Source organism: Typopeltis vanoorti, chromosome 14 (assembly GCF_054136105.1).
Source record: "Typopeltis vanoorti isolate ZY-2024b chromosome 14, IOZ_Tvanoo_1.0, whole genome shotgun sequence".
In the NCBI taxonomy this organism is placed as follows: domain Eukaryota; kingdom Metazoa; phylum Arthropoda; class Arachnida; order Uropygi; family Thelyphonidae; genus Typopeltis; species Typopeltis vanoorti.
The window spans coordinates 109367061-109394575 of record NC_143562.1 but is presented as its reverse complement, the minus strand read 5'-3'; the positions used below and the strand labels follow the sequence as shown (position 1 = coordinate 109394575).

Genomic DNA, 27515 nt, shown 5'->3' with positions numbered 1-27515 from the left:
TATGGCTATTTTTCTTATTTTTCTTTAGGAGTATCTAGGGGGGGGGTAGAAATGTATAGATAGAAAAATGTGGGAGCTAGAATTGCAGAAAAAAGGTGAAAGAAAATTTTTGGGGAAAGGATAGAATATGATGAATCAAGATTAGGAGTAATCAATTAGGATTAGGTAATGAAGATTATTTATAGGATAATCTTTATCTGTTTTAGTTCTTCTATTTAGAATTATATGTTATGGAGAAAAACATAAGAGTGCAAGCTGAGGAGAATTCAGTTAAAAAGAAGAACAATTATGAATTTTGTTAATTTGAAAATGAGTATAATAAAATTTGCTGCTAATATAAATATCTCATCTCATCACATCTTCCTTTTACTCTCTTTTACCTTGTGGGGTTGAAGGTTTATTAATCATCGGACCTCAAACGATTCACAGGATAAGGTGGTCAGTCCTACACCCCAGTGTCTCCTATGACCTGTAGTGTTGAGTTTTCAAGGCCGGTTTGCCTGCTTTGCGGAATGAAAAACCCCTAGGATAAACTGGGGGAAAAAACCCTACTGTCCATGCCTAAGACAGGCTAACTTGGCTATGGCTGAGGAAGATCTTTAAGGTCATGTCACTGATGGGAATCGAACTTAGGACACTCCTTCCCTAGGCATATGGTTCTGAAGTGCACAGCCACTAGGCTAACAGTGCGGAAAATATAAATATTATTATTACAGGCTGCTCCAAGGATTCCTTGGACTCATCGAGAGAGATCCTAAGCATGTCAAGAACTATCCAACACACTGCGAACCCATTCACAGTCATGGCATCCACAACAGAACCCACCAAACCACTCCACCCACTCACAAAAGCATAAAAACCAGCCACAACAACCTTGCACTCCCACTTTCCATGGATAATCCCCAGTTATGGTAGAATAAAAATTGTGAAAAGATAAATTAGTGATTTTTTTTTGTCTGTTTTATTGTGTTTTTTCCTTGGAAAATTAGTGTATTGTAGTGTATTAGTGTACATTTTCATGTTTTTAGAGTATTTAGTATCTTCATAAATACTAAATACTCTAATAACATGAAAGTATTTAGTATTTATTTAGTATCTTTATAACATTTTTATTGTGATATTGTTGGCATGGCGCCAACAGCGAACAATGGCGGTGAAGACCACGTTGTCCGGCAATTTGAATTTATGGGATTTTATTCTCTCTGTGTGTGTGTGTGAGAGAGAGAGAGAGAGAGAAATGTATTCACTGAGAAAATTAAAGAATATGTGGAAGGAAACTGAAACTGGAGAGAGAGTTTGTATTAAGTGTTTCAAAAGTGTCTGTTAGGTGATGAGAACACAACAAATACTGACGATAAGATGGAAAATGATGTTAATTTCAAACATGCAGCTGTGAAAATAGAGAAGAACGAAATGGATATTAATAAAGAAATTGCGCTCTTACATGTTATTCTTCATAGGGACAGTGTGAAAATGAAAAATTACAGAAGCAACAAGAGTTAAGTAGGACTGAAAAAAGAAAGAAGTAGGTGATCCGAAGGAATAATAAAGACCGGCCAAACAAACAAGAAAACAAATTAAGGAGAAAATTATGTATGGAGATTCAATGATCAGGGGAGTACTTAACGAAAGTGTGAAAAAATCATATTTGGTGTAAAAATTCGTGATATCAGCCAAGTCATCCAGATAAAAAAAAGGTAAGTCAAATTCTTGGTATAAATGATTTGAGAGGTGAGAAAGTATTCCATGAGGGAGTATGTAAAGGAGTTGTTAAAATAGGCAAAACTGAAGAGCAAGAAGGTGAAGGTTGTAAATCTCTACCATGTTATGATAGAAGAGAACTGAGGAGGTGGTTTGATAGCCAATGAGTCTATATGTAGATTGTGCAAAAGGAAATTTGTGGATTTGTGGTCTCTGTTTGATGGAAAGAAGGCTTTGAAGAAGGCTCCAAAGTTCAATAATGTGAACCTAAATAGAAATGTTTACCTCAGCCTTTATTTCAGGAAGTAATTCTATTAAACACCTTTATCACTGTTGTTAATTTATTTTTTAATTATTATTATTATTAATAACCAACTGAACACCAACTGCATAAGCTTATTGCCGAAGGATTGAAAAATGTGCTCATCTCGCTTGTCCATGACAATGAGAAATTTTAGCTGACGAGTAAAAACAAAATCAGAAGAGTTTTGATTTAATCAGTTTTATTTACATAATACTGATTGTGTTTTAATTTTTTTTTATATCATGCATAGTTTTTTTGTATGCTTAACTTACTTATCACATTTACTGGCAAAATGTAGGTGATTTACAAATGCCTGTTTTTGTCCGGTACCACTAATTTTGTCATAATGAAATCCTACCATTGAGACAATAAGATGCACATGCATTATTTTATCATTAGAGCGTGCTCAGTTATACCACACCACGAAGTAACCAATCAATCATGATGCAACAATCTAAAACACACAATAGTCAGTAGCTTATTTCTTAGCCGATGACAGAATAAGCAGAATTTGATCATTAATAGTGGATGTTAAAACTTAAAAAGTTGAGAAAGTAGTATTTATTTTCCCAAAATACTTCTTTATATTGATTTTTACCTAAATGGTTTTTTGAGTGTTTTCAGAGTGTCCACCACATCATGTCATATCACTGGCCCTGTCCATCTCGCAACATTTCAGAACCAATCAAAAATTCAGATACACTAATATCATCATTATATGTGTTGACCTATGAATTTTTATGATAATGAATGTATTCAGGTTTGTTTATAATGGCAAAGAACAAATTGCTTTTCTTTCCATTCAACACATTTGGTTTAGAAGCAAAAATGTAGCAAGAAAACAGGATATTAATAAAAAAATAATAAATGGTCTTATATCATAGAGAGGGCGCTAGTGAGCCAAGCGCTGCAGATGTGATTTGAAGAGCTCCTGATTCAGATAAGTTTTACTAGGAATAATTAAGTATATATGAGTAGCTGTTTGAGTAAGAGCGGCTGCAAACGTTGTACGCTACCGGTATTATTAATGTGGGGGATTTTTCTTGCCTAAACTAATTACGAAATCGTTATTATTAGACCTAGTAACCTGCAGAGAGAAAAAAATTGGCGGTGGCATTGTCATTCCATGATTTTAATTTAGATTTCAGTCGTTTCGTTAAGTGTGAGGTCTGTTATATGTATTCCTTCGATTACATAAATAATTTATGGATGTTTAGTGCAGATGGAAGAAGGGTGTGTGCAAAGTGCCTGAACGAGGAACTGATGAATGCAAATATGAAATTGATGACAGAAAGTGTTAGTACCGATTGTGTCGTGAGTGCACGTTTGAAAGAGAAGGATAGTGAGAAAGAGAGGCGAAAAAATGTTAAAAAATCAAGACAAAAGAAAAAGAGCAATTTGAAAACTGTAATGGATGTTAAAAGGGACGAAAGTGAGGCGGAAAGAAACGAAATTGAGAGAACGAATGAAAGTAGAAATGTCGTGATGCAGAAATCGCAAGTGAAAAAAATCGAAAGAATAAATGATAGCGAAAAAAGAATGAATGATGGCGAACGTTGGATGCATGTGGGACCAAAAGTACTGAAACAAAGAATGATGAATGACAGTAAAAGTGAGAAGAATGATAGCGAAAGTTGGAAGCATGTTAGTCCGAAAGTACGGAAACAAAGAAAGATAAATGAGAGTGAACGTGAGAAGAATGATAGTGAAAGTTGGATGTATGTTGGACCGAAAGTACAGAAACAAAGAAGGATGAATAAGAGGGAAAGTGAGAAGAGGGGATCGAGAGTTAGAAAGTTAGAAAGATTTAATGATAGATATTCGGAAGGTGAATTGGATTAGATGAGGCAAGAAATGAAATGGATGCGGAATGAAATTAAGAGAATTCAGGTCAAAACTATTAAAATAAATCATGATGGCATGAAAGAGTTAACGAAAGATGAGCGAGTGGCGTTGCATGGCGACTCCATTATTAAAGGTGTGCTAGAGGATAAAATGCACAAGGTATGTTTTCCAGGCGGTAAAATGAGTAGAGTGATTGAGGCATTGGATATGAGGCGGGAGCGAGCAAAAGAGTTAATTGTATTAATTGGTACAAATGATTTGAGAGAGAACAAAGAGCATGTCAAAATGAATGTCAGGAGACTGCTTGGAAAGATAAAAGAGAATAGTGTGACAGGAAGGGTAGTCAGTGTGTTGCCTAGGTATGATTGTGGTGAAATGAGGCGGAGAGCAAGGATTATGAATGATATTCTGGCTGAAATGTGTGAGGAGATGGGAGTACAGTTTGTTAATGTGTGGAATGAGTTTGAGGGACGAAGTGAGCTGTATGGGAGTGATGGACTGCATTTGAGTGGTTATGGTGTGAGTCGCTTGGAGAGACTGCTGCTGGAAGGTAGAGAAGTGAATAGAGAGAATGAATCAGATCGAGAGGGGAGTGATGTGGAAGAGCAGGAGAGTAAGACAGGAGAGATTGAAGAAGTGGAAATGAATGGGGAAGTGGGTGGTATGAGTATAGAAAAGGAGAGAATGGGTGTGCAAGAGGAGCAGGGAAACGGGGAGGCTCAGGGTGGACAGGGGTACACAGCGTGAGAAAGGTGGATGCTCCAAGAGGAGGTGAGAGCATGTGTAGGCAGGAAAGAAATGGGATGACCAGGGATCAAGAGGAAACAGATGGAATTGCAAAGGGTTCTAAAATGAAGAAGCAGAAAGGGAAATGGCCCCAGTCCAGCATAGAGAGATCACATCGAGTGAGTGATATCAGTGGAACTAGCTGTAGATCCAGAAATGAGCTGTTGTGTTTGTATACCAATGCTAGAAGTATAAGAAACAAGATGGATGAAATGGTTGCACTAATTGCGTCTGTGCACCCAAAGATTGTCGGAATAAGTGAGACATGGTTAGACGAGGACAACATCCTGACAGGAATAGAGATGGAAAGGTATGATGTGTTTCGTGAGGACAGAAGGGGTAAAAAGGGAGGGGGAGTGCTTTGATGATAGAGAAAGAGTTATGTCCATACAAGGTAGAGATGCAAGAGGGAAATAGGGCCAGTGGTTCTGAGGCAGTATGGTGTGAGATAGAGGTGAATAGAATCAAATACTTGGTGGGATGTTGTTATAGACCTGGTAATGTGGATGGTGGTGATAGTGAAATGTATAGTTAAATAAGCCAAGCAAATAAGAAAAGGGTGATCGTTATGGGTGATTTTAATTATGGCAATATAGACTGGAATGAAGAGATAGCAACTGGAAGTAAAGAAAATGAGTTTCTTTAGTTTTTGAAGGATAACTACCTCAGACAGTATGTAACAGAGGGCACACGAGGATTAAGGGTCTTGGATTTGGTCATCTCATTGGAGGATGTAATTATAAATGAGGTGTCAAATCATCCACTAATTGGTGAAAGTGACCATGAGGTGATTACCTGGGTGGTTGTCAGCAGTGCAAGGACCCCTGTGAAAAAAGGGTATATGTGGAACTACAAGGGGGGTGATTATGAAGAGCTCAGGAGACAGCTTGCAGGTGTAGCATGGAATGAGGAGTTAGCTGGAAAAGAGATCAATGCAGCTTGGGGGATTTTCAAAAACTATTTAGTAGATGCAATGTCTAAATGTACACCACGGGTGAGAAGGTTAAATAAGGTAGGTGTGAGATGGATGAATAAACAGATTAAGCATGCGATACAGAGAAAAAGGGCATTGTGGAGGCAGCATAAGAGAAGTGGAAGTAACCAATTTCATGAGGTCTACAAAGACCAGGCAAGGAGGGTGACTTGGTTGGTGAGAGTAGCTAAAGAGAGGTATGAACAGCAGTTAGCTAATGAAGCCAAAAAGAATCCTAGGGAGTTCTTTCGATATGTAGCCAGCAAAAGAAAGAATGATTATGGAAGGATGACATTGATTGGAGGAAATGGTATAAAGACAGCTGTTGCAGAATGTGTGGTGGAGATACTTAATGAGCAGTTCATAAAGATCTTTCAATGTTGTGAATGTGACTTCATGGAGAGATTGAGAGCAGTTGAGGATGGGGAGGAGAGACTGACTGTAAGTGAGCAAGAGGTGTTTGGGGAGTTGAGTAAACTAGATTTAAATAAGGCTGTGGGACTTGATAATATATCACCACGTATTCTGAAGGAATGTGCTAGAGAGTTGACACCTGCCTTGACATATTTTTTTAATACGAGTCTTGCACTTGGTCAAGTTCCTAAAGAGTGGAAGGAGGGCAAGATTGTGCCACTTCATAAAGGAAGTGATAGAACTCAAGCATCAAACTATAGGCCTATCTCTGTGTCATGTGTTCTGGTTAAGTTGTTGGAAAGCTTGTGAGAACTAGGATCCAGAGTTGGGTTGACAACAATAGTATAATCTTTGATGGACAGCATGGATTTGCTAAAGGGAGGTCATGTTTTAGTAATCTACTTACTTATTACAATAAAGTGACTGCTTCCTTGGACAGAGGAGAAGGATACACAGTAATATACTTGGATTTCGCAAAAGCTTTTGATAGAGTACCTCATGATAAGTTGACAGTCAAACTAGAGCAGATGGGGTTGGATATTAGATTAGTGCATTGGATTGGAGACTGGATATCTGATAGGTATTAACAAGTTGTGTATGGGGGTGCAATATCCAGGAAAAGGAAAGTCACTAGTGGAGTGCCTCAGGAGTCTGTTTTAGGGACATTACTATTTAACTTGTATATTAATGATATTGGCGAAGATTTGGATGGAGATATCCAGTTGTTTGCAGATGATGCAAAGTTGGGACAAACCATAAAAAGTAGTGAAGATGTTGTGGCCTTGCAAGAAGACTTGAATAAATTGAGTGATTGGGCAAGCAAATGGGGATGTGAGTTCAATGTTGCAAAATGTAAGGTTTTAAAATTTGGAAAACAAAGATGGGATGCAGAATTTATGCTTGGTGAGAATATATTGTTAGAAGTAGAGGAAATAAGAGATCTGGGGGTGATAGTGGATAAGGATCTAAAATTTAGGGGACAAATCGCCAAAATTGTGAAGACAACACAAAGACTTTTGGGAATGATGCGGAGGACACTGACGTGTAGAAGTAGGGAGATTTTTGTTCCATTGTATAAGGCTTTAATTAGGCCACACATGGACTATTGTGCCCAGATTTGGTCACCGGGTTTTCAGAAGGATAAAGAGATGTTGGAAAGGGTCCAAAGGCGACTGACTAAGGTAGTTTCTGACCTCTGGAATGTTGAGTATGAGGAAAGATTGAGAAGATGTAATTTGCAGAGTCTAGTGGAGAGAAGGAAGAGGGGGAGATATGATAGAGACCTACAAGTTGGTAAGGGGTTGTTATAAGATCAATGGTGGAGAAGTTCTGCAGAGGATAGTGGGAGATCAGGGGAGAACCAGAGGTCATCCCTGGAAACTGTATAAAGAGGGTGTGAGTAGGGGAGTGAGAGGCAGGTTTTTTTCGTGCAGAGTTGTGAATGATTGGAATGCCTTGCCTGAGAGTGTGGTGTCTGCAACGAGTTTGAGTGTGTGTTTAAGACACGGTATGATGAGATGTGTGTGTGATAAAAGGACCTCCCAGATGAGTCTTTGACTTCATGAGGACTTGTTTAATAATAATAATAATAATAATCATTTATACAATGCATGATTTATTCTTTTTTTTTCATAGACTAAGAAACACACTAATATGCAAGCAGTTAACAATTATTTCAACAGTGGTAGTTATAGAGGTTAAAAATTAGCCATAGCATTATAAATTGACCTTTTTTTCCCCCAAAAGTCACATATTTAATCCCAAAAGCTTATTTGGGATTAAACATGTGAACTATGATATATTAGGTGACTGTGGTAGAGAGCACACCTAGGCTAACATCTCATTAGTGAGATATTTGCCTGACTGGTGAGCTAGCACAAAATTTGTCAAGCCTTGTCAATGCCTGTAATATCATGTAAATCAACATTGTGTTATTTACTGTACAGAAGCACTTATTCTACTTTTCTTTCTTTTTTTTTTTAGCATAACTTATCAGTGCATAAAAAACAGCCTTCAAAAATTCTGAATGTATGATGAATACAGCCTATTCTGATAGGTTGAAAACTTTGCTTCTTATAAATATTATGTTAGTTTTCCATTTTACTTCTATTAGCATCTATTTAGTAATTATAATAATAATAAAAAACACTAATCTATCATTTTGATGAACAATTTACCTGAAACAACTGACATGCAACAGCTTCTCTAATGATGGCTAATCCTTTTGCAGTACTAACATACTGAAGTAGCTCTTGAAGGCACCAACGGCTGTTGACACCAACCCTATAAGAAATATAAAAATATTTAACTAATAAAAACATAAAGCCAGATATCAAGCATGTTTAACATGGAAAAAAATAAAACACTACCTTGGAGAGTTTAAATGAAGTAGGATAAACATCAAAAGAAATGCGACTGTGCAAATTAAAACAAATGCTTTCCTTTATGAAATGTTTAAGTAAAAACACCTTATATTTGCAATAAGCAACTATAGTATTGCATTATGATCAAAATTATCCCATTATTACAGTCTTTCCAGAGGGATCTACTTGAGGTAAGCTACAATCTTGCTTTATAATATGACATTATACTGCCAATGATCAACTGCTACTGTTCACAGAAGTTTGATTTTATGTGGCCCTACCCATGAAAGGTTTTATTTTGAAACCTTTCATGGGTAGGAGTCATTGTTTTTACCTGGCCCAGAAACACTAATCTAGAAACCAAACGTAGAACATTTTGGCATAAAAAGTTAAATTCAGCAAGTCCTGCATGAAGTAAATCCCTTCTTGAAGCCTTTGCTGATATTAAAATGTTGGCCACATCTAACCTGTATAAACATGTATCTATTCAATTTGGAAGGGAAGGCTGTAGATGCGTCAATCTATTTTTGTCATGATTAAAAGATTGGGCACTTTCTTTGGCGCTGAAGTGTAGTTGCAGTCAAGGTTGAGGACACTGACATAATAACATGAGTAATAACATCAAAGCATCTATAACACTGTTATAGATGCTTTGACAATGTTATAATAACAGCATCTACATTGGAAGTGCTACAGCATGTAAAGCATGCACTTTCGATACCTATAAATTCAGATTAGCAAGATTCCTGAATAATCTTGCATTCTTCAAATACTGTTACAACTTAGACATTATTCCAAATTGTGTAAAAATTAAGGCCAAGTTTGTCCAAAAGTTCTTGGTATATACTGTCACACTAGCTTCATTTTTTATGTGAAAGCAAATCAAAACTATCTGCACTACATCGAATGCCATGTTCAATACACCAAACTCTGAATGATCCTCTCAAATATCTGATACTTCAGCAAAGAAAGAATTTTAAAAAAATCAAGGCACTACATCCAACTATTCAATAATTTAGCCAAGAAGATAGAAAACTGTAATTTACTTCTAGAATAAACTATAATTCACTCATTTTCCTTTCAGCTCAAGAAAAGAAGTTATCAGTGCTCCCAGCCTTGGTCATAACTACACCATTGGTCCAAAGAAAAATACATAGTCTATATAATACATAATGTAAGGAGAGATATAGCCATTTAAAACCAGCAAATCCTCTGAAAAAGGAATTTATCCCACGTGGAACTTGTCAAACTTAAAAAGATACCCCCAAAAAGCAGATTACCAACAAAGACAAAAGCAGGGTAATGCTACTGTAGTACATGACTGGTCTGAAAAGGATCAAAAAATGCCGATCTTATTCAGAGATCAATCTAAGCACTGCTTAATTGATGAGTGAAAAACCTAGTGGAAGTGTGAGATTTCTTTTGGATCTGAGAGAAATCAATAAAGTCACAAACCCATTGATTTCCCTTTATGCAAAATTAAAAAGTTATTAATTGGTTTAGAAATAAATTAAAGATACCAAGAAATTATATACTTGGTTTAATCCTTTAGCCAGAGTAAGCAAGCAAAGTTTGCACCTGAAGTATTTTCAGGACTGGGGCAACTCATGGTAAAGGTGGTATGACTTCACGTCACTTGAGTTAGTATCCCATAATGCAAAGCATATCTCCTTGTGGACATGTATAATACTATGCATTATGGGAAGGGTCACTACCCTGACCGGTTTTGAGCTTTATTGAGGTCTCATCAGTGGGAGCCAGACCCAGAGGCGCCAAGGTCGAAGTAATGCAGAAGTCGTATTTTTCATATACGAGTTGCCAAAAGGTGTCATACCTTATTATTAAAATACTCTGGATTAGAGATAGTTAATTGTTGAAAATTTTTCCACTTGGTTATACTATAAATTAAAGATATGAAGAAATTATATACTTGGATTAATCCTTTATCCACATGTAAGCAAACAAAGTTTGCGTCAGTATTTTCAGGACTAGGGCAACTCATGGTAAAGCTGGTATGACTTCACACCATTAAGGCAAGTGATGTGTAGTCATATCACCTTTACCATGAGTTGCCTCAGTTCTGAAAATACTTCAGGTGCAAACTTTGTTTGCACCTGAAGTATTTACATTTGGATAAAGGATTAAACCAAGTATATAATTTTGTTGAAAGTTATTCACTTGGTTATATTATAAATTAAACATACTAAGGAATTATATTATATCATAATATTAGACCACGTAAGACACACAGAAATCAGGAAGAAGTCTGGACTCAAAGATGTAATAAAAGCAATCTACAACAGCAAAGTACAACGGCAGGACATCTTGCCATAATGAGACACAACAGATGGATAGTCAGAGTAACAAATTGGTATCCGAGAGATACCAAAAGGAAACCTGGAAGACCAGCCTTAAGGTGGGAAGACTCAATGATCAAGAAAGTTGGAAGAAAATGGAGAAGAAACGCCCAAGACAGGAATAGTTGGACTCTTTACAACCTGCGGTCATGGACAAATCCTGACTGAAATCACAGGTCCATCAAGGTAATCAAAATAAGGAATTATATAGAGGTTGAAACCGGTCTGGGTAGTGACCCTTCCCATAATGCATAGCATTATACATGTCTGCAAGGAGATGTGCTTTGCATTATGAGATACTAAAGCAAGTGATGTGAAGTGATACCACCTTTGCCACGAATTGCCCCAGTCCTGAAAGATACTTCAGGCGCAAACTTTGTTTGCATACACTTGGATAATGGATTATACCAAGTATATATAATTCCTTGATATCTTTAATTTATAATATAACAAGTGAAAAACTTTCAACAACTATCTATCTCTAATCCAGTGTATTTTAATAATAAGGTGACACTTTTTGGCAACTCATATAGGAAAATATGACTTCTGCATTACTTCAACCTTGGTATCTCACCTCTGGATCTGGCTCCCACTGATGAGACCTCAATAAAGATTGAAACCAGTCTGGGTAGTGACCCTTCCTAATGTTTTAATACATATCCACAGGAGATGTGTTTTGCATTAGGATACTAAGGCAAGTGATGTGAAGTCATACCACCTTTACCACGAGTTTCCCCAGTCGTGGAAATATTTCAGGCGCAAACTTTGTTTGCTTACACTTGGATAAAGGATTAAACCAAGTATATAGTCATCCCCTGACTTACATAATATGCGACTTACGTAAATTCGCAGTTACGTAATAAATTGCAAAAATTACAATTACTTGTGCATATGAACATGTTTGCGTCTTTGACATCCATTGCAGTATGCAACGACATAATGTTAACTAGACTCGGCATTCACAGCAAATGTAACGAATAGTAACAGGAAGTGACAAGTTACCGGTAAACGGCGAGAGCAGCAGAGGGCAAGTGCGCAAAAGCCGTAACATTCAAACTAAAACCTACCAATTAGAAATAAGGACTCCGTAAACAATTCCTCCTTTCCCCAACCCGTCAGTAGTCCATGCCTCGTGCGGGTTTAGTCACTTGTTTATCACCGTTAGTGTTCGTTGTTTATTTACCCTTAAAATGGATTCGAAACGCAAAACTGAATGTGCTGGTAATAAATCTAAAAAACAAAGGTCTGCAATTACTTTGGAAGAAAAGTTGAAAATAATTCGTACGTATGAAGATGGGAAAATTATATCAACAATAGCTCGGGATATAAACCGACCTATTTCGACAGTGAATACGATAGTGAAGGATAAAGTTTGCATTGTTGAAAGCATGAAAGGTGCGGTAATGCTGAGCCCGATTTCTGGGCCCGATTTCAGAGAGCTAAATTAGCTGTCACAAGACATTTTTTTATTTGAAAAGTGTTATTTCAATTTGTTTTTATACTCTTTTATATATTTTTCATACTTTTATAGTTTATATCTGAGTAAATACTGCTGCATGATCTTTCATTTATAAAATAATACTGTGTAAATAATATACATATCTGTATATGTACATACATATAATAATAATAAATATTGCAGTTTCTTACGAAGTTACACTTAAGCAATTTAAAAATTCGACTTACGTAAAACTCAAGTTACATAAAGGTTTACGGAACGCATTACTTATGTAACTCAGGGGATGACTATAATTTCTTGGTATCTTTAATTTGTAGTATAACCAAGTGAAACTTTCAACAAGTGGTTTAGAAATAGCAGAGTACTTCACTACACTAGAGCTGAACTCTGGCTATTTCCAGATTCCTTTAAAGAAGGTGGATAGAAAATACTTTGTCTTCACCAATATATATATAGCAGAAGTACCAATTATGTTATCTTCCTCAAGGAGCTAGAAACTCAACTATATCTTTACAGTCCCTAATGAATTCTGTTTTATCAGATATGCTAGGTAAAGAAGTTATTTGTCTTCAAGATGAATTGCTTATCTACTCAAAGGACCTAACATCTCACAGAAATATATTATTGAAAGTTCTTTCTAGATTAGATACAGATATATTCTCACTGAAGTGTTCAAAATGTCAGTTTAAAACAGACTGAATATTTATTCTTTGGAATATGGAGTACAACGACAGATTGAGAGAATATAAGTTACAAAGCCTCATGAACAGGTGGAAGGAAGGGGGATATGATTGAGAGACATAAGCTAGTCAAGGGTTGTTTTCGGGTCAACATAGAAGAGATTTTTCATAGAGTGGGAGTGGGGAGGGTTTGAAGAAGAGGCCATCACTGGAAACTGTATTAAGGAGGGTGTGAGGAGTGGGTTCTTTGTAAGGAGAGTGGTTGAGTGGAATGCATTTCCTGAGTGTGTTATGGGTGTAGACATATTGAATCAGTTTAAAGCATGATTGGATGAGCATTGTGTGGAATAGTGTGTACCTCCCATGATGAGTCTCTGACCATGGAGGTCAAATGTTAATAATAATAATAATAATTTATGTTTTAATCTATCTAATCTGATGATTTGCTAGTAAAGCAGGAATAATTTCTATTCAATGTAATATAAATGCCAAACCATCTACTAGGATAAACAAGTTAAATAAAATTAAGAGTAATATGCCTAATTGTCAAAATTGGGAATAACCTCTTATAGTTGAAGTGCAGAAAGAAGATCAGATTTTGAAAAATGTGTATAAAAAAGTTCAAAAGGATGAATCTGTTCCTGATGAATTTTCATTTCTTCAAATGTTCTATTTAGATGAGGATAGTTTGCTTTTATCAAGGCAAATTGAAAAGGGTAAAATAAAAGTGGGAATTTTAGTTTGTTATAATGAAAGCTTGGATTTTGATATTATGCAGCAGTTTTGAAGTAGTAATACTTTCCCTACAGTTTATCATTTGAAACATGTATAGCAGCGTGCATAAAAATGAAATTTTATTTTCAAAATTTTCATAATAGAATTAAAATTGTATTTCACCTTTGATGGCTAACCTCCCTCCCCAAATTATCACACACACACAAAAATAGGTAACATATGTTCACTTTCTTTTTGTTTGAATTCATTCTTTTTCCAAAGTAATTGTACCAGATAACTTTTAGTATTCTGATACCAAAATTAAATTGTGATTATCATAAATTAGGAAATTTTTTACATTTTCTCATTAATATTATTTCCTGATAATTATAAATAATTAAATTATGTGATATTGAGAAAATTAATCTTTAAAAAACAGTGTCATCCCACAAAAGCAATATCAGAATAAAATATTTTGAATATCTGCAAAAAATCAACGAGGACTTTTTAGTGTCTACTGGATGTGTTCTTTTCTCACTTTCTCAATAATATTTGTTTACTTACAGCCTGTTACTAGAGCAGAAAGGAATATTAACAGCATATCTAAGATGCAATTCATTTCTGAGATGGCAAGTAGTACCAACAGTAGCATCAGTTTTGAAGTACTGATACTTTCCTGTTTAGTGATGATCACCCATCTTCTGCATGAAGACATGTCTAAACTACACACAAAATTGCTATCTTCATAGCCAGAAAAATTTTCCTCATCAACATCAGTAGAGTAAGAACTACTTGAAAGGCAAAGGCTCTAATTTTCTTCATCTCCAGAACTTTTCTTTTTTCATCTCCCCACAAACAAAATTCATGCATAAGCGCTGTGCTGTGTTGTGTACTGAATAAACTAAGAAAGGTTTTAGCATGAATTATTCAGGACACAACTTTAGTTAAACATAGGCAGAGAATGTGGCATGTTGGCTATAGACTGGAAAGATAAATTTATGTATATAACTCTAGATTAGGAGCAAGAAATTGTATAACAGATGAAAGAAAAATTGTAAGACCTAACCTGTAATGCATGTGGGTCAGATAAAGAAATTAATTAAAGCTGTTAAATTTATTTAAGAACCCCATTTCATGTATTATAAAGTAGCAAAGCCTGTAAGCCAGAGTCCAAGGGTCACCTTTAACCGTCCTCTGTTACGTATACCAAAAGGGGGAAGGTAGTTATAGGAAAGAGAAACTAGAGCGCTTTCCAAGAAAAACACAACAAGCGCACATGCGATGTGATAGAGGGAGCTGGACGCCATGACGTAAACCCACGTGACCGCGTTGGCAGGCATCGTGATAGCCGAGAAACATCAAGAAGAGAAAGAAAACAAAAAGGTCAAGCAAACCCCACTCGAGGCTTTTTTTGGGTTCCTGTTTCCTGACCTCTAGGACATAGGTCTAGTCTGCACCGACGGAGAAGTTCCTGGCTGGCCATGGAAGGCATTGGTTCGTCTGTCGCAGCGTTTGAAAAGGGCCTAGCTATTTCCTAAGACTAGGATAGCTGAGCGATGTCGTGCGATGGAAGAACCAAGTAGATGCCGTCCGTTCTGGCTAAGCTCCTGAGCCATATCGCCCTTCCCGCCGAAGAATCTGGCCGTATAGTTTATCGAAGGTGATCAGACGACAAGCAGAATGAAGAAGCCTTGATGCCCAGACAAGGCAAGAAGAAAGACAGAGTATCATTTCGTGGACGGTAAAGTAGACTTTTGTGTTATATTTTCCAGTTAAGAAAGAGTGTGTTTGAACATTTTGTGAAGTGGACTCATTTTATGGAACTTTAAGAACTGTCTACAACTTGGCACAGGCCCATTTTGTTTGAGAATTGTCTGCCTAGCAAGGCCATGTTTATTCTGTATGAATTAGTAGTAATGTGTAAAATGATATGACTAATGACCACGTGAATGTAGAAAGTGTGATAGGTGTTAATGAGATAATGTTAAGTTACTTATAGAGGTGGTCTAAGTAAGTTTGTTTATATGTTTTGTATAATAGTATTGAACCGAGGATCTTACTTGAGAATAATTCAGATTAATTAGTAGTAATGCTTACTTGTATGATTTCTTTATTTAATAAACATGTTCCTTAGTACCTGCCTGATCTGTTTTAGTATATGAATTCAAACAGCCACTCATAAAAATATTGACGAACCTAGCGGGAAGAAACCACGTTTATGATTAAACAAAGCGGGCCACGACTGCATGTAAGAATTTAGTGAACAGAGATTAGATTATATTATAGTTTTAATTATTGTGTATCATTCTGAGAGAGCCACCCTGGGTACGAGTCTCATCTATCCTCGGTATTGGCTGGCGCAGTTATAAAAAAGATTTGTCAATGCTTATTGGGTGGACTGTCTCAGAAGATGTGTTAATGGTCACGTCCCACACACGGACAAGGCCCTAAACACTAAGTAACCTACACGCGGTTAAACTATAGAGAGGCCAAAGGACTGCATATTTAAAAAGGGGAAAGAATTAAGTAGAGAACGGAATAAGTATAGGATGTTTTAAAAGGGAAGGCTATACAAGAATAAGAGATAAGATTAACAAAGAAGTAATAAGAATAATAAAATAAACAGTTAAGAAAGAATATAACAGCTGCACCTTATGCCATTCAAAAGTAGATTGAAATGTAAGCAGTATATTCCCCAAAAAAGGGAAGCAAAGTATGCGGTAAAAAAAGAAAAGTTCTGGAGATGAAGAAAATTAGAGCCTTTGCCTTTCAAGTAGCTCTTACTCTACTGATGTTGATGAGGGAAATTTTTCTAGATGTGAAGATAGTGATTTTGCATGTTAAACTACATGTCACTAAACACATACCAGCTTGTCCACAGTTTCCAATTCATAGGTAAGCCAGAAACTACTGAAGACATAGCAACATTTTAGGCTTCTTCTGTCTATTCCTAGATGATGATATTCTTTCCTTCATAGTGGAACAGACTTACCTTTATGCTTGCCAACAACATCAGCAAGTTGAGTACGGTCTGCATTCTCGTCATACACTTTGGAGCCCAAGAGATATCAACATGCCACTTACATTTAAAACGCTTTTGACTGTACAAGGTATTGTGAAAAAGCCCACTCTTGAAATGTATTTCTACATGGCAATGTTTCATGATGTTATGACTGAAAAACAATTCAGCCTCTTTGTAAAATATTTGCATTTTCAAAATAATGAGCAACATGATCATGCAGCACATCTTTGCCCAGTCTTCAACAAAATTTATGATTGTTATGTTGAATTTTTTCTTGACAATTATTCATAAGACTATTACACTTTTTTATAAAATCTTTATCAAGTAGCTTTATTTTTATCCTCCTACATGTTTCGCCAATCTGTTTCTATTGGCATCCTCAGGGAATACAAATCAGTAAGCACAAAATGAAGGTTACAGACTAGGTTATAACCGATGGTTCTAAATCATACAAAAATTGGTATTGTGCGTGACAATGTGCGTGTCTCGTTAACGTGATTTATTCGTGATGACTCATGACGTAATTGTTATGAAAGTTCATTTCTTTGATATTTAATGATCTGATAAAAGTTTTCCAAATTTCTGGTAAAATTAGACCTTGATTCTTGTTTAGGTTTTCAGTTTTACGGACGACTGTAGCTGCTTCTTTAAAGGTTCTTGAATGGTAGTTATCTTCTATGTATGGCATAAGGCTCTTATCCCACTCAATGTAATGGTTAGTAGAGGCAAAGTGGCATGAAAGGCCTGAAATGTCTTGTCTGTTATTTCTGACATATCCTATGTGTTCTTTCTTTCTCGTTTCGAAGCTTCTAGATGTCTGACCTACGTAACTAATACCACATGAGCAAGGAATATTATATACTCCAGAGTATTTGTAGAATGGGTGAGGATCTTTCGGTGATCTTAAAAATTTCCGAATAGTATTGATTGGTTTGAATGCCACTCTGATCTTGTATGGTTTTAAAAGTTAGCTAATTTTTTGGAAAGGTTGTTGACAAAAGGAATTGTAATTGTACTGATGTATTGGACGTCATCACGTTGTCGATGTGGTATATCAGTAAATAGAATCTTGTTATAGAGTCTTTTAGGGTAACCATTTAAAGAAAGTTCTCTGGATATTGTGGTTAATTCCGTTAGTAGGTCATCCTTGTCTGTCGTATACTGTATAGCTCTTTTCTTGAGACTATGGATAATGCTAAGTTTCTGAGCTATGTGATGAGCTGAGTTGAAATGGAGGTAACGTCCAGTATTTGTAGGTTTTCTGTATACAGATAGGTTGATACTATTATTGGATTGTTTCTTTATTAAAATGTCAAGGAATGGCAGTTTTTTATCTTTTTCCATTTCTAATGTGAATTTGATGGTATTGTGGAAACTATTGATTTGGTTGAGGTAATTCATTAGTTCTTCTTTTGTATGATCCCAAATGATAAAGATGTCATCTACATATCTGTACCAAATTTTCGGTTTTGGAAAGATCTGGGTTAAGATTTTTTTCTCTAGATCTTCCATGAATAAGTCAGCACAAGGAGGTGAGAGGGGGCTACCCATAGCTAATCCAGTGAGTTGTTTGTATATCGTTTCTTGCCAAATGAAATAGTTAGAAGTTAAACAGTGATTGAACAAAGTAGTGATGTTTCTTGGGAACAATTTGTCTAAGATGTTGATGACTTCAACCACTGGAATGTTAGTAAACAGAGATGTGATGTCCAGGCTTGCTAGTATATCCTCTTCAAAAATAGGGATGTTTTTTATTTTATCTATAAAATGTTTTGAGTTTTTAATATAAGTATCCGAGAAGTGAATGTGTTGTTGTAAAATCTTCGCAAGATACTTGGATAGTTGGTAAGTGGGAGAATAGGAGTAAGTGGGTGCATACCTAGATTGTATGGCCTTCCAAAAATTCACAAAGAAGGTATACCATTACGTCCAATAGGTGATGGAATCTATTTCAACTCAGTCCTTAGCATTATCCATAGTCTCAAGAAAAGAGCTATACAGTATACGACAGACAAGGATGATCTACTAACGGAATTAACCACAATATCCAGAGAACTTTCTTTAAATGGTTACCCTAAAAGACTCTATAACAAGATTCTATTTACTGATATACCACATCGACAACGTGATGACGTCCAATACATCAGTACAATTACAATTCCTTTTGTCAACAACCTTTTCAAAAAATTAGCTAACTTTTAAAACCATACAAGATCAGAGTGGCATTCAAACCAATCAATACTATTCGGAAATTTTTAAGATCACCGAAAGATCCTCACCCATTCTACAAATACTCTGGAGTATATAATATTCCTTGCTCATGTGGTATTAGTTACGTAGGTCAGACATCTAGAAGCTTCGAAACGAGAAAGAAAGAACACATAGGATATGTCAGAAATAACAGACAAGACATTTCAGGCCTTTCATGCCACTTTGCCTCTACTAACCATCACATTGAGTGGGATAAGAGCCTTATGCCATACATAGAAGATAACTACCATTCAAGAACCTTTAAAGAAGCAGCTACAGTCGTCCGTAAAACTGAAAACCTAAACAAGAATTAAGGTCTAATTTTACAGAAATTTGGAAAACTTTTATCAGATCATTAAATATCAAAGAAATGAACTTTCATAACAATTACGTCATGAGTCATCACGAATAAATCACGTTAACGAGACACGCACATTGTCACGCACAATACCAATTTTTGTATGATTTAGAACCATCGGTTATAACCTAGTCTGTAACCTTCATTTTGTGCTTACTGATTTGTATTCCCTGAGGATGCCAATAGAAACAGATTGGCGAAACATGTAGGAGGATAAAAATAAAGCTACTTGATAAAGATTTTATAAAAAAGTGTAATAGTCTTAAAAATTTATGATTTTCTACTATCATTTGGAAAAGCTTAGTAAATTCACTATGTTCAGCAGAACTCAATTTTGCGAAAAATTATAAAACGCGATCTAAAAACAATGACTAAGTCTCCACGGTCCATGCTGTTAATGTCATGCATCATTTCAATTTTAATTAATTTTACGGAAAGTTTTTTACTTTTGACAGTAAAATATATGTTAAAGATGCCAAACTATTTTAAACCTGGTTTTACTCCATTTCCCAAGTAAGCAAACAGACAAATAAGTCAAGTTTGCACCTGCACGTATTGCAAGTCTAGGTGACCTGCAAAGTAGCGCAAGTGAAGGCAACTCGTGGTAAAGGTGGAATAAGCTCTGATCACTATTCTTAATATTTACCCTTAATGCAAAGCTCATCTACTTGAGATGTATGATGCTATGCATTAAAGGCAAGGGGCCACTACCCAGACCAGTTTCGACATTTACTGAGGTCTTATCAGTGGGAGCCAGGCTTAGAAATACCAAGGTTAAGTAATACAGAGCTTATAAGTATTTTACCAAAACAAGTTACCATAAGGTGCTTTGACCTTATTAAATAAAAATCTCAGAATAAGAGATAGATGTAGAAAGTTTTTTACCTTGGGTATAATATATGTTAAAGATGCCAAGCCATTTTAAACCTGATTTTACTCCATTTCCCAAGTAAGCAAACAGACAAATAAGTCAAGTTTGTACCTGAACGTATTGCAAGTCTATGTGACAAGCAAAGTAGTGCAAGCAAAGGCAACATGTCCTGTCAGGTGTCTTCTCCCTCAAGGAGACTGACTACCATGTGTCTCCACCATGTCCTATTCCTGCACCTCTCTGCTGCATTTCTCATATGAGAGATAGGCCCAGTTTTCTATATTTTTCATCCACTCCAGTCTTTGTCTTCCTCTCTTTCTCTCAACAGTTCCTTTGAGAAGTGTCCTTTGTAGGCAGTTATGTCTCAGAATATGTCCAAAATATCTGACTTTTCTCTTTTTAATTTCTTTCATCAGGCTCCTGTTTACGCCTGCCATCTCTAGTACCTCTTCATTTTGAGAATTATGAGAATATCATGTCTTTCCATGATATTCTCATAATTCTTCGCAGCATCCACATTTCAAAGGCCTCCAGTTTTTTCACACTCAGATTGGAGAGTGTCCATGATGTCTCTACTATATATAATAATGTAGACCATATGTAGCATTTGGAGATTCTTAGTCTTGTTTTCAGATTTAATTCTCTAGATGTTAGTAGATTTTTCATCCTGTTGGAAGGTGACCTTGCAATTTCAATCCTTTTTCTAATTCCATCTTCTGTCCTGCCATTCTCTGTGATCAAGTGTCCGAGGTATATGTATTTTTGCACCTGTTCTAATTTATTTCCTTTTATATTGATGCATATTTTTGGTATTTTGTTTTCTCTTGAAATTATCATGATTCTTGTCTTTTTAAAGTTGAAACTGAGGCTATACTTTGTTGTTTTAAGGATACTTGCGACATAAGACTGAATGATATAATCATGTAAAAATGATATAATCACGAAATATTTGGTTAAATAAATATCTTTCTTGTGATTACGTGATTATATCATTGAGGCTATACTGTTCGCTATACTTGAGGGTTTCATCTATAAGAGTTTTGAGGTCATATTTGTTTTCAGCTAGAAGAACCGTGTCATCTGCATATCTTAGGTTATTAATATTTCTGCCCACTACAGTGATTCCTTTGAGATTACTAATTTTATTAAATATTTCTTCTGTGTACAGGTTAAAGAGAATTGGAGAAAAGACACAGCCTTGTCTCACACCTTTCTGAACTGGGAATTCTTCTGAGGTCGCACTATTTATTCTCAAAGATGCAGTCTGTTCCCAGTAAAGATTAGTTAATAGCCTAATGTCTTTTATATCTTTGCCTATTTTTGAAAGGATTTCAATTAATTGTTCATGTTGGACATTGTCGAAGGCCCTTTTGTAATCTATGAAGCAGAGGTACACATCTTTTTGTTTTTCTAGATATCTTTCTATGATGGTTCTGACATTAAAAATACCTTCTCTTGTACCTACATTTTCCTTGAAGCCACTTTGTGTATCATTTATTTCTATGTTTATTTTTCTTTTATTTCTTTCAAGAATAACGTAGGAGGACTTTTGATACTTGACTGATGAGGCTGATTGTCCTGAACTCTTCACATCTTGTAGCTTTTATTTTTTTTGGGAATTGGAATGAAAATTGAGTGATTAATATCTCATCATCATCATCAAATTCCTGCCATGTACCCTCAAGGGGTGTACAGGATATGACAGTACTACATGAAAAAATTACATCATTACTAATTTCCTATCTACAATTTTCCTCCAAATCAGTCTGTTACTTGTCAAGACTCCAACATTATCAGATCTTATATTTCTATCATCTAAGGCACTTTGTACCGTATCAATCCACCTATATCTTGGTCTTCCTCTGGGTCGTTTTCCTGCCAACCTGGCAGAGAACACTTGTTTTGCTAATCTTTCCTCTCCCATTCTATTTAAGTGACCATACCATCTGAGATTAGCTCTGCTAACGCATTCCTGGATGCTGACAATGTCAAGTTCTTTCCTAATATCCTCATTTTTAATATGATATTGCCATTGATGCCATCTGTTCATGCCTCTAATCTTTCTCAGGACTCTCATATCTGCGGTCTCTAGTCTTTGGTCAAGTGTTTTACTTCTGACCCAGCTCTCAGATCCATAAGTTAAAATTGGTTTGAACACAGTCTTGTATAAAGCTAATTTAGTGTTCCGACTAATTTCTTTCTTATTCCATATGAATTTATTCAATTGACTACCCACAATACCAGCTTTGCTGATTCTGTTGTCTATTTCTATATTTAGTTTACCATCTACAGTAAAAATTGTGCCTAAGTAGCTGAAATGTTTTACTTGTTCCACAGGTTCTCCATTCACAACACAGTTGACATTTTCAATGATTCTGTCTATTTTCATTGTCTTTGTCTTTTTATTGCTGACCTTCATACCATATCTATTACAACAGCTATTCAATTTAGTCAGAGAATCTTGCAGACTTGTAGCGGATTTATTTAGAAGTATAACATCATCAGCATAAAGCAAAGAGCTGACATTAACATCTCCAATTTTGATATCAGGTTTAATACCACATTCTTTCATAATGTGATCCATATAGATAATGAATAACAGAGGGGATAATGTACATCCTTGTCTCACACCAGATTTAACATTAAACCATCTTCCTGTACTTCCTTCAATTCTAACTGCTGACTCACAACTCAAATAAAGACTAAGTATTGCTTGATATAATGCCCCATTGACACCATATAACTGCAGCGTATTGAATAGCTTCTCTCTTGGCACCTTGTCATATGCCTTTTCCAAATCGACAAAACTTAAATACAGATCTTTGTTATATTCCCATGCTTTCTCGACTATTTGTCGTAAAGTGAAGATCTGATCCTGACAGCCTCTATTTGGCCTGAATCCAGCTTGTTCTTCACCAAGCTTTTCTTCCACAATTCTTCTCAACCGTTTCTCAAGTATACTTGCATAGATCTTGCCAGGAACACTCAGTAGGGAAATACCTCTGTAATTCTCACATTCAGTTTTATTTCCCTTTTTATATATGAGAACTATGAGAGCTCTACTCCAATCATCGGGAATTCGTCCCTCTGTCCAGGCTTTCTGAACTATGCAGTGCAGCCACTGTAAGACTCTTATACCACCATACTTCAGCATTTCTGGTCGAATATCATCTACTCCTGCTGCCTTTCCATATTTCAAGCCTTTGATGGCTTTTTCTACTTCAAGTATGGATATGTATTCCTGACTGCATGCCTGGTCAGTGTTTTTTATCACTGTGCTGTCATCACTGCTTGTTTCATTTAGCAGTTTTTCAAAGTAATTACTCCATACTTCAAGGATATCTTTTTCTCCTGTTTTCATTTCACCTTTATCATCTCTAATTCCTTTTACAGCACTCTTTCCTCCATTCCTAAGCTTCTTCAACAACCTCCAGAATATTTTGCCACCTTCTTGATATTTATTTTCTATATTCTTGCCAAAGTCCTCCCATGACTTTTGTTTAGCTAGTTTTACACACTGTTTAGCTTTCTTACATTTGTCTCTGTATTCTGTAAGAGTAAAAGCTGACTTATTTGCCAGGAACTTTTGATATGCTTTCTTCTTTTCCTTCACTGCCTCTTTAACTTCCTGTGTCCACCAGGGAGTTCTGATTTTTTTATCTTTGCACACAACCTCACCACATGCCTCTCTGGCAGAATCAATCAATGTTTCCTTCAGAGTTTGCCACTGAATCTCCAAGGTTTGATTCCTGTTCTCAAACTCTTTCATTTTCTTTTCAATAATATTTCTGTATTTTAGTCTACAGTTTACATCTGAGAGCATATGAAATTCAATTTTATCCTGCTCAAGACTAAATAGTGATCACTTCCAATTTCAAATCCTCTGTACACTCTGGTGTCCTGCACCAGGGAGAAAACATCACTATCAACAATAACATAGTCAATGAGACTTTTCTTATTCCTAGCCTCTTCTCTCCATGTGAATTTGTGCACATTTTTATGTTGGAACATGGTGTTAGTAATAACCAGTCCATGTCCTGAGCAGAAATCCAACAGATATTTGCCATTATTATTATCTGATTAATATCTTTGGGTAGAAATCCAGTCTCGTATATTTTATTGCATAATTTTGTTAGAAATTTCAGTCCTGCTTCATCGAGTCCTCAACCATTCTGCCAAGATGTTATCTATTCCTGCAGCTTTAAGTTCTCTGACAGCATTTTCAACTTACAGAGTAAAATGGATGGTCCTTCTAAATCAGTCTGTTCAGGAATATAATTTCTTTGTTGTTCATATAATTTTCTTGTGTATTCAATTCATCTTTCCATGATTTCTTTTTTATCCATTAGAATATGGTCTCTTGAGTCTCTAATGACACTTGCATGGTTTGCTGTATTTGTTCTGCTTGTCATTTCTCTGATCTTTTCATGCATTTCTCTGCTTCTGTGTTTTCTATCAAGGTTTTCTACAGCTATACATTTATATTTAATCCATTCCTCTTTGGCTTTCCTGCATTCTTTTTTTATTTATTTATTCATGCTTTTATATTCAGGTTTGTTCTTTAAATTTTTTCTTTGTTCCATCAAAGTCAGTATTTTTTCATTCATCTAAGGTTTATTCCTTTTCCTTTTTAATTGTGGTAGTGTATTTTTGGCTGCTTCATTGATGCTATTCTTAAATGTTTGCCAGTTCATGTTAAATGATGAGACCTCAATAAAGGTCGAAACTGATCTGGGTAGTGGCCCCACGTTCATTGCCAATCACGCGATATCGTGTGATGCGAGTTCTCACCAAACGGCCGATCACACGTTATCGCGTGGACGTCGCTATCAAGTAAAAAAAATTTGGCCACCACACGAAATTCCAATTTTCAGCTTGGTAATGAACGTGTTAATGCATAGCATCATACTCTCCTCAAGGAGATGTATGATGACATATGCTATGGGCTTTGCATTAAGGGTAAATATTAAGAATAGTGATCAGAGCTTATTCCACCTTTACCACGAGTTGCCTTGACTTGCATTACTTTGCAGGTCACCTAGACTTGCAATACGTGCAGGCGCAAACTTGATTTATTTGTCTGTTTGCTTACTTGGGAAATGGAGTAAAACCAGGTTTAAAATAGCTTGGCATCTTTAACATAATTTTACTGTCGTTACTGCATTCTTTTTTTAGCATTTAATGTTAGTGTACCCATTTCTTGTCCTGAAGAAGCCAGACAGCCTAAAGTTGGAGAAAATTTTAGACGATTGTATACAAATATTTATAAAGAATCATGGTCCAATAATAAATCCAAATAAAATGTCTCATATTTAGTATAAAAGGACCAAATATTAGCAGTGAAAAAAAAAAAAAAAAAAAAAAAATTTCTTTAATTGTGTCATGCCCCAGACAGCATGAAATTCTATCATGTTGTAAACTCATTTTTGTATAAGCCAATTTGGTATAATATTATTATACGGGCACCTCCATGGAGTCCAAAGACTCACTGCTAGAGACCCAATCTATCTACACAATCTATTATACCTCTCCTTAAGCCCATTAATATACAAAGTACTCACAACTATCTCTAGCAAGCCATTCCACTCATTCATAACTCTCCAAGCAAAAAATCTAGTCCTCACACCCTACTAACCACACCTTTATTCAACTTCCAGGGATGACTCCTTTTTCTGTTCTCTCTAGCCAAGTGCTGAAACATTTCCCCTGTATCTATCCTATAAAACCCTTTAAGGAATATAAATGTTTCTATCATATCCCCTCTTTTACTCCTATTAACCAACTTCTGCAATCCACACACCATCAATCCATCCCAATAGGGAACATTCCACAGGCCACTCACCTCTGAATCCTCTCCACTGCCTTCTCATCCCCAAGAAACCCAGGAGACCAGACCTGAGCACAGTAATCCAGATGTGGGCATATCAAGGCCTTATAAATAGGAATAACAACTTCCTTATCTCTACTTGTTAATGAGTTCTTCAATAGCCAAGTAATCTTATGTGCTACCTTAGCAACATGTCCTGTAAACTTTAACTCTGTCTACCACCACCCCAAAATCTCTAGCTTCTTCTATTTCCTAGAGTACAGTGCAATGAATGTGATATATGACTTATAATCTATTTATTTGAAAAATGCATAACTTTACATTTCTCGACATTAAACAGACACCCATTAACTTTTGCCAATACTGACAGCCTATTTAAATCGTCCTGCAAGCTCTCCACATCATCTTGATAAACTATTACTCTACCTAATTTCACATTATCAGTAAACAACTGAATATTTCCTTTCAGGTTATTTCCTATATCATTTATGTACAATTTTAGTATAAACCAATATGAATACAATTTGGTCAATTAAATCCAAACTGCCAGCCCATCCTTGTTCATTCAGTATCCAGGTAGATATATACTTATGGGATGCACCACGAGAAGATGAGAATTGGACATTAGATCAGAAGCAGCAGTCAGTTATCTGCATTCCTTAAAAGGCTACATGGTGGTCTCCTAATTTTCCTGCTTAAGTCATCCCTTTAAAAAAAAAAAAAAAAAAAAAAAACTGTGGTAAATATGAGGAAATGGAACATATACTGAAGTTCTGCAGACACTACAGGAAAAATAAAAATAACTAAACATTGCATATAGATTTTCCATTGTTTGTAATGGAATGTGTCCTGGAAAGGTTAAAAACAGAAACAGTAATTTCTGTCTATACCACCTAACTAAACAAACTATAACATAAATATGTCTTAAAATTACCTGTGCATAACTGTTTCACATTCTTAATGAATTCATTTAATTCTTCCCTTTTTTTTTGCTTTGTTAATACTATTTAAGCACTGGAAACATAACAAATTGTTAGTTATTATTAATTATAATTACATTATATTAATAACGTAAAGGAAATGGTCACTTACTTTTCAAGCCATGCCTCACAAGATTTATGAATCTCATCTATGTGAATTGGTATAGGTTTTGTTTTAAGAACAGGTTTAAAGTCTAAACCAAGAGAAATATTTCATATAAAAAACTAAATACACAATTCAAAATAATAAATCACATTATAAAGTAATTATAAAAATTAAAAAAAAACTGGATATGTTAGTTAAACATATCTCATTATACAAATATTGTACTTATTTCTACTATTATTACCAGACCTGGAGGCCACTTAACCCCACACCAGCTGTTATATTTTTTCCTGAATTCATTCACACTGTCTGCACTTAACACTTCCAGAGGTAGAGCCATTCCAATTATGAACTGCTCTGTGAGAGCAAAATATAGCTTCCATTTCTTCTGGACTGCATTCATTCTCAATTTCCATATATAGCCACTGTAGTTCCCACTTTATCCGCATCACCTTTGAAACTAGGAGACCAGATCTATGCAAAATAGCCCAAGTGAGGGCATAAC

General features: G+C 35.7%; 1 protein-coding gene across 6 annotated transcripts in view; it reads right to left on the bottom strand.

The window, feature by feature from the left end:
- Positions 1–27515, bottom strand: part of Cog1 (conserved oligomeric Golgi complex subunit 1) — a 580539-nt gene that overhangs the window by 325689 nt on the left and 227335 nt on the right. For all 6 annotated transcript variants that reach the window (XR_016549365.1, XM_090403917.1, XM_090403919.1 and 3 more), the window contains exons 14-15: positions 27017–27098; positions 8201–8306 (exon numbers count right to left, since the gene is read on the bottom strand). Coding sequence is in view for 5 of the 6 variants with exons in the window: in XM_090403917.1 (XP_090260043.1) it covers positions 8201–8306; positions 27017–27098 (188 nt within the window). In the remaining variant the exon portion in view is untranslated. The remainder of the gene's footprint in view (positions 1–8200; positions 8307–27016; positions 27099–27515) is intronic.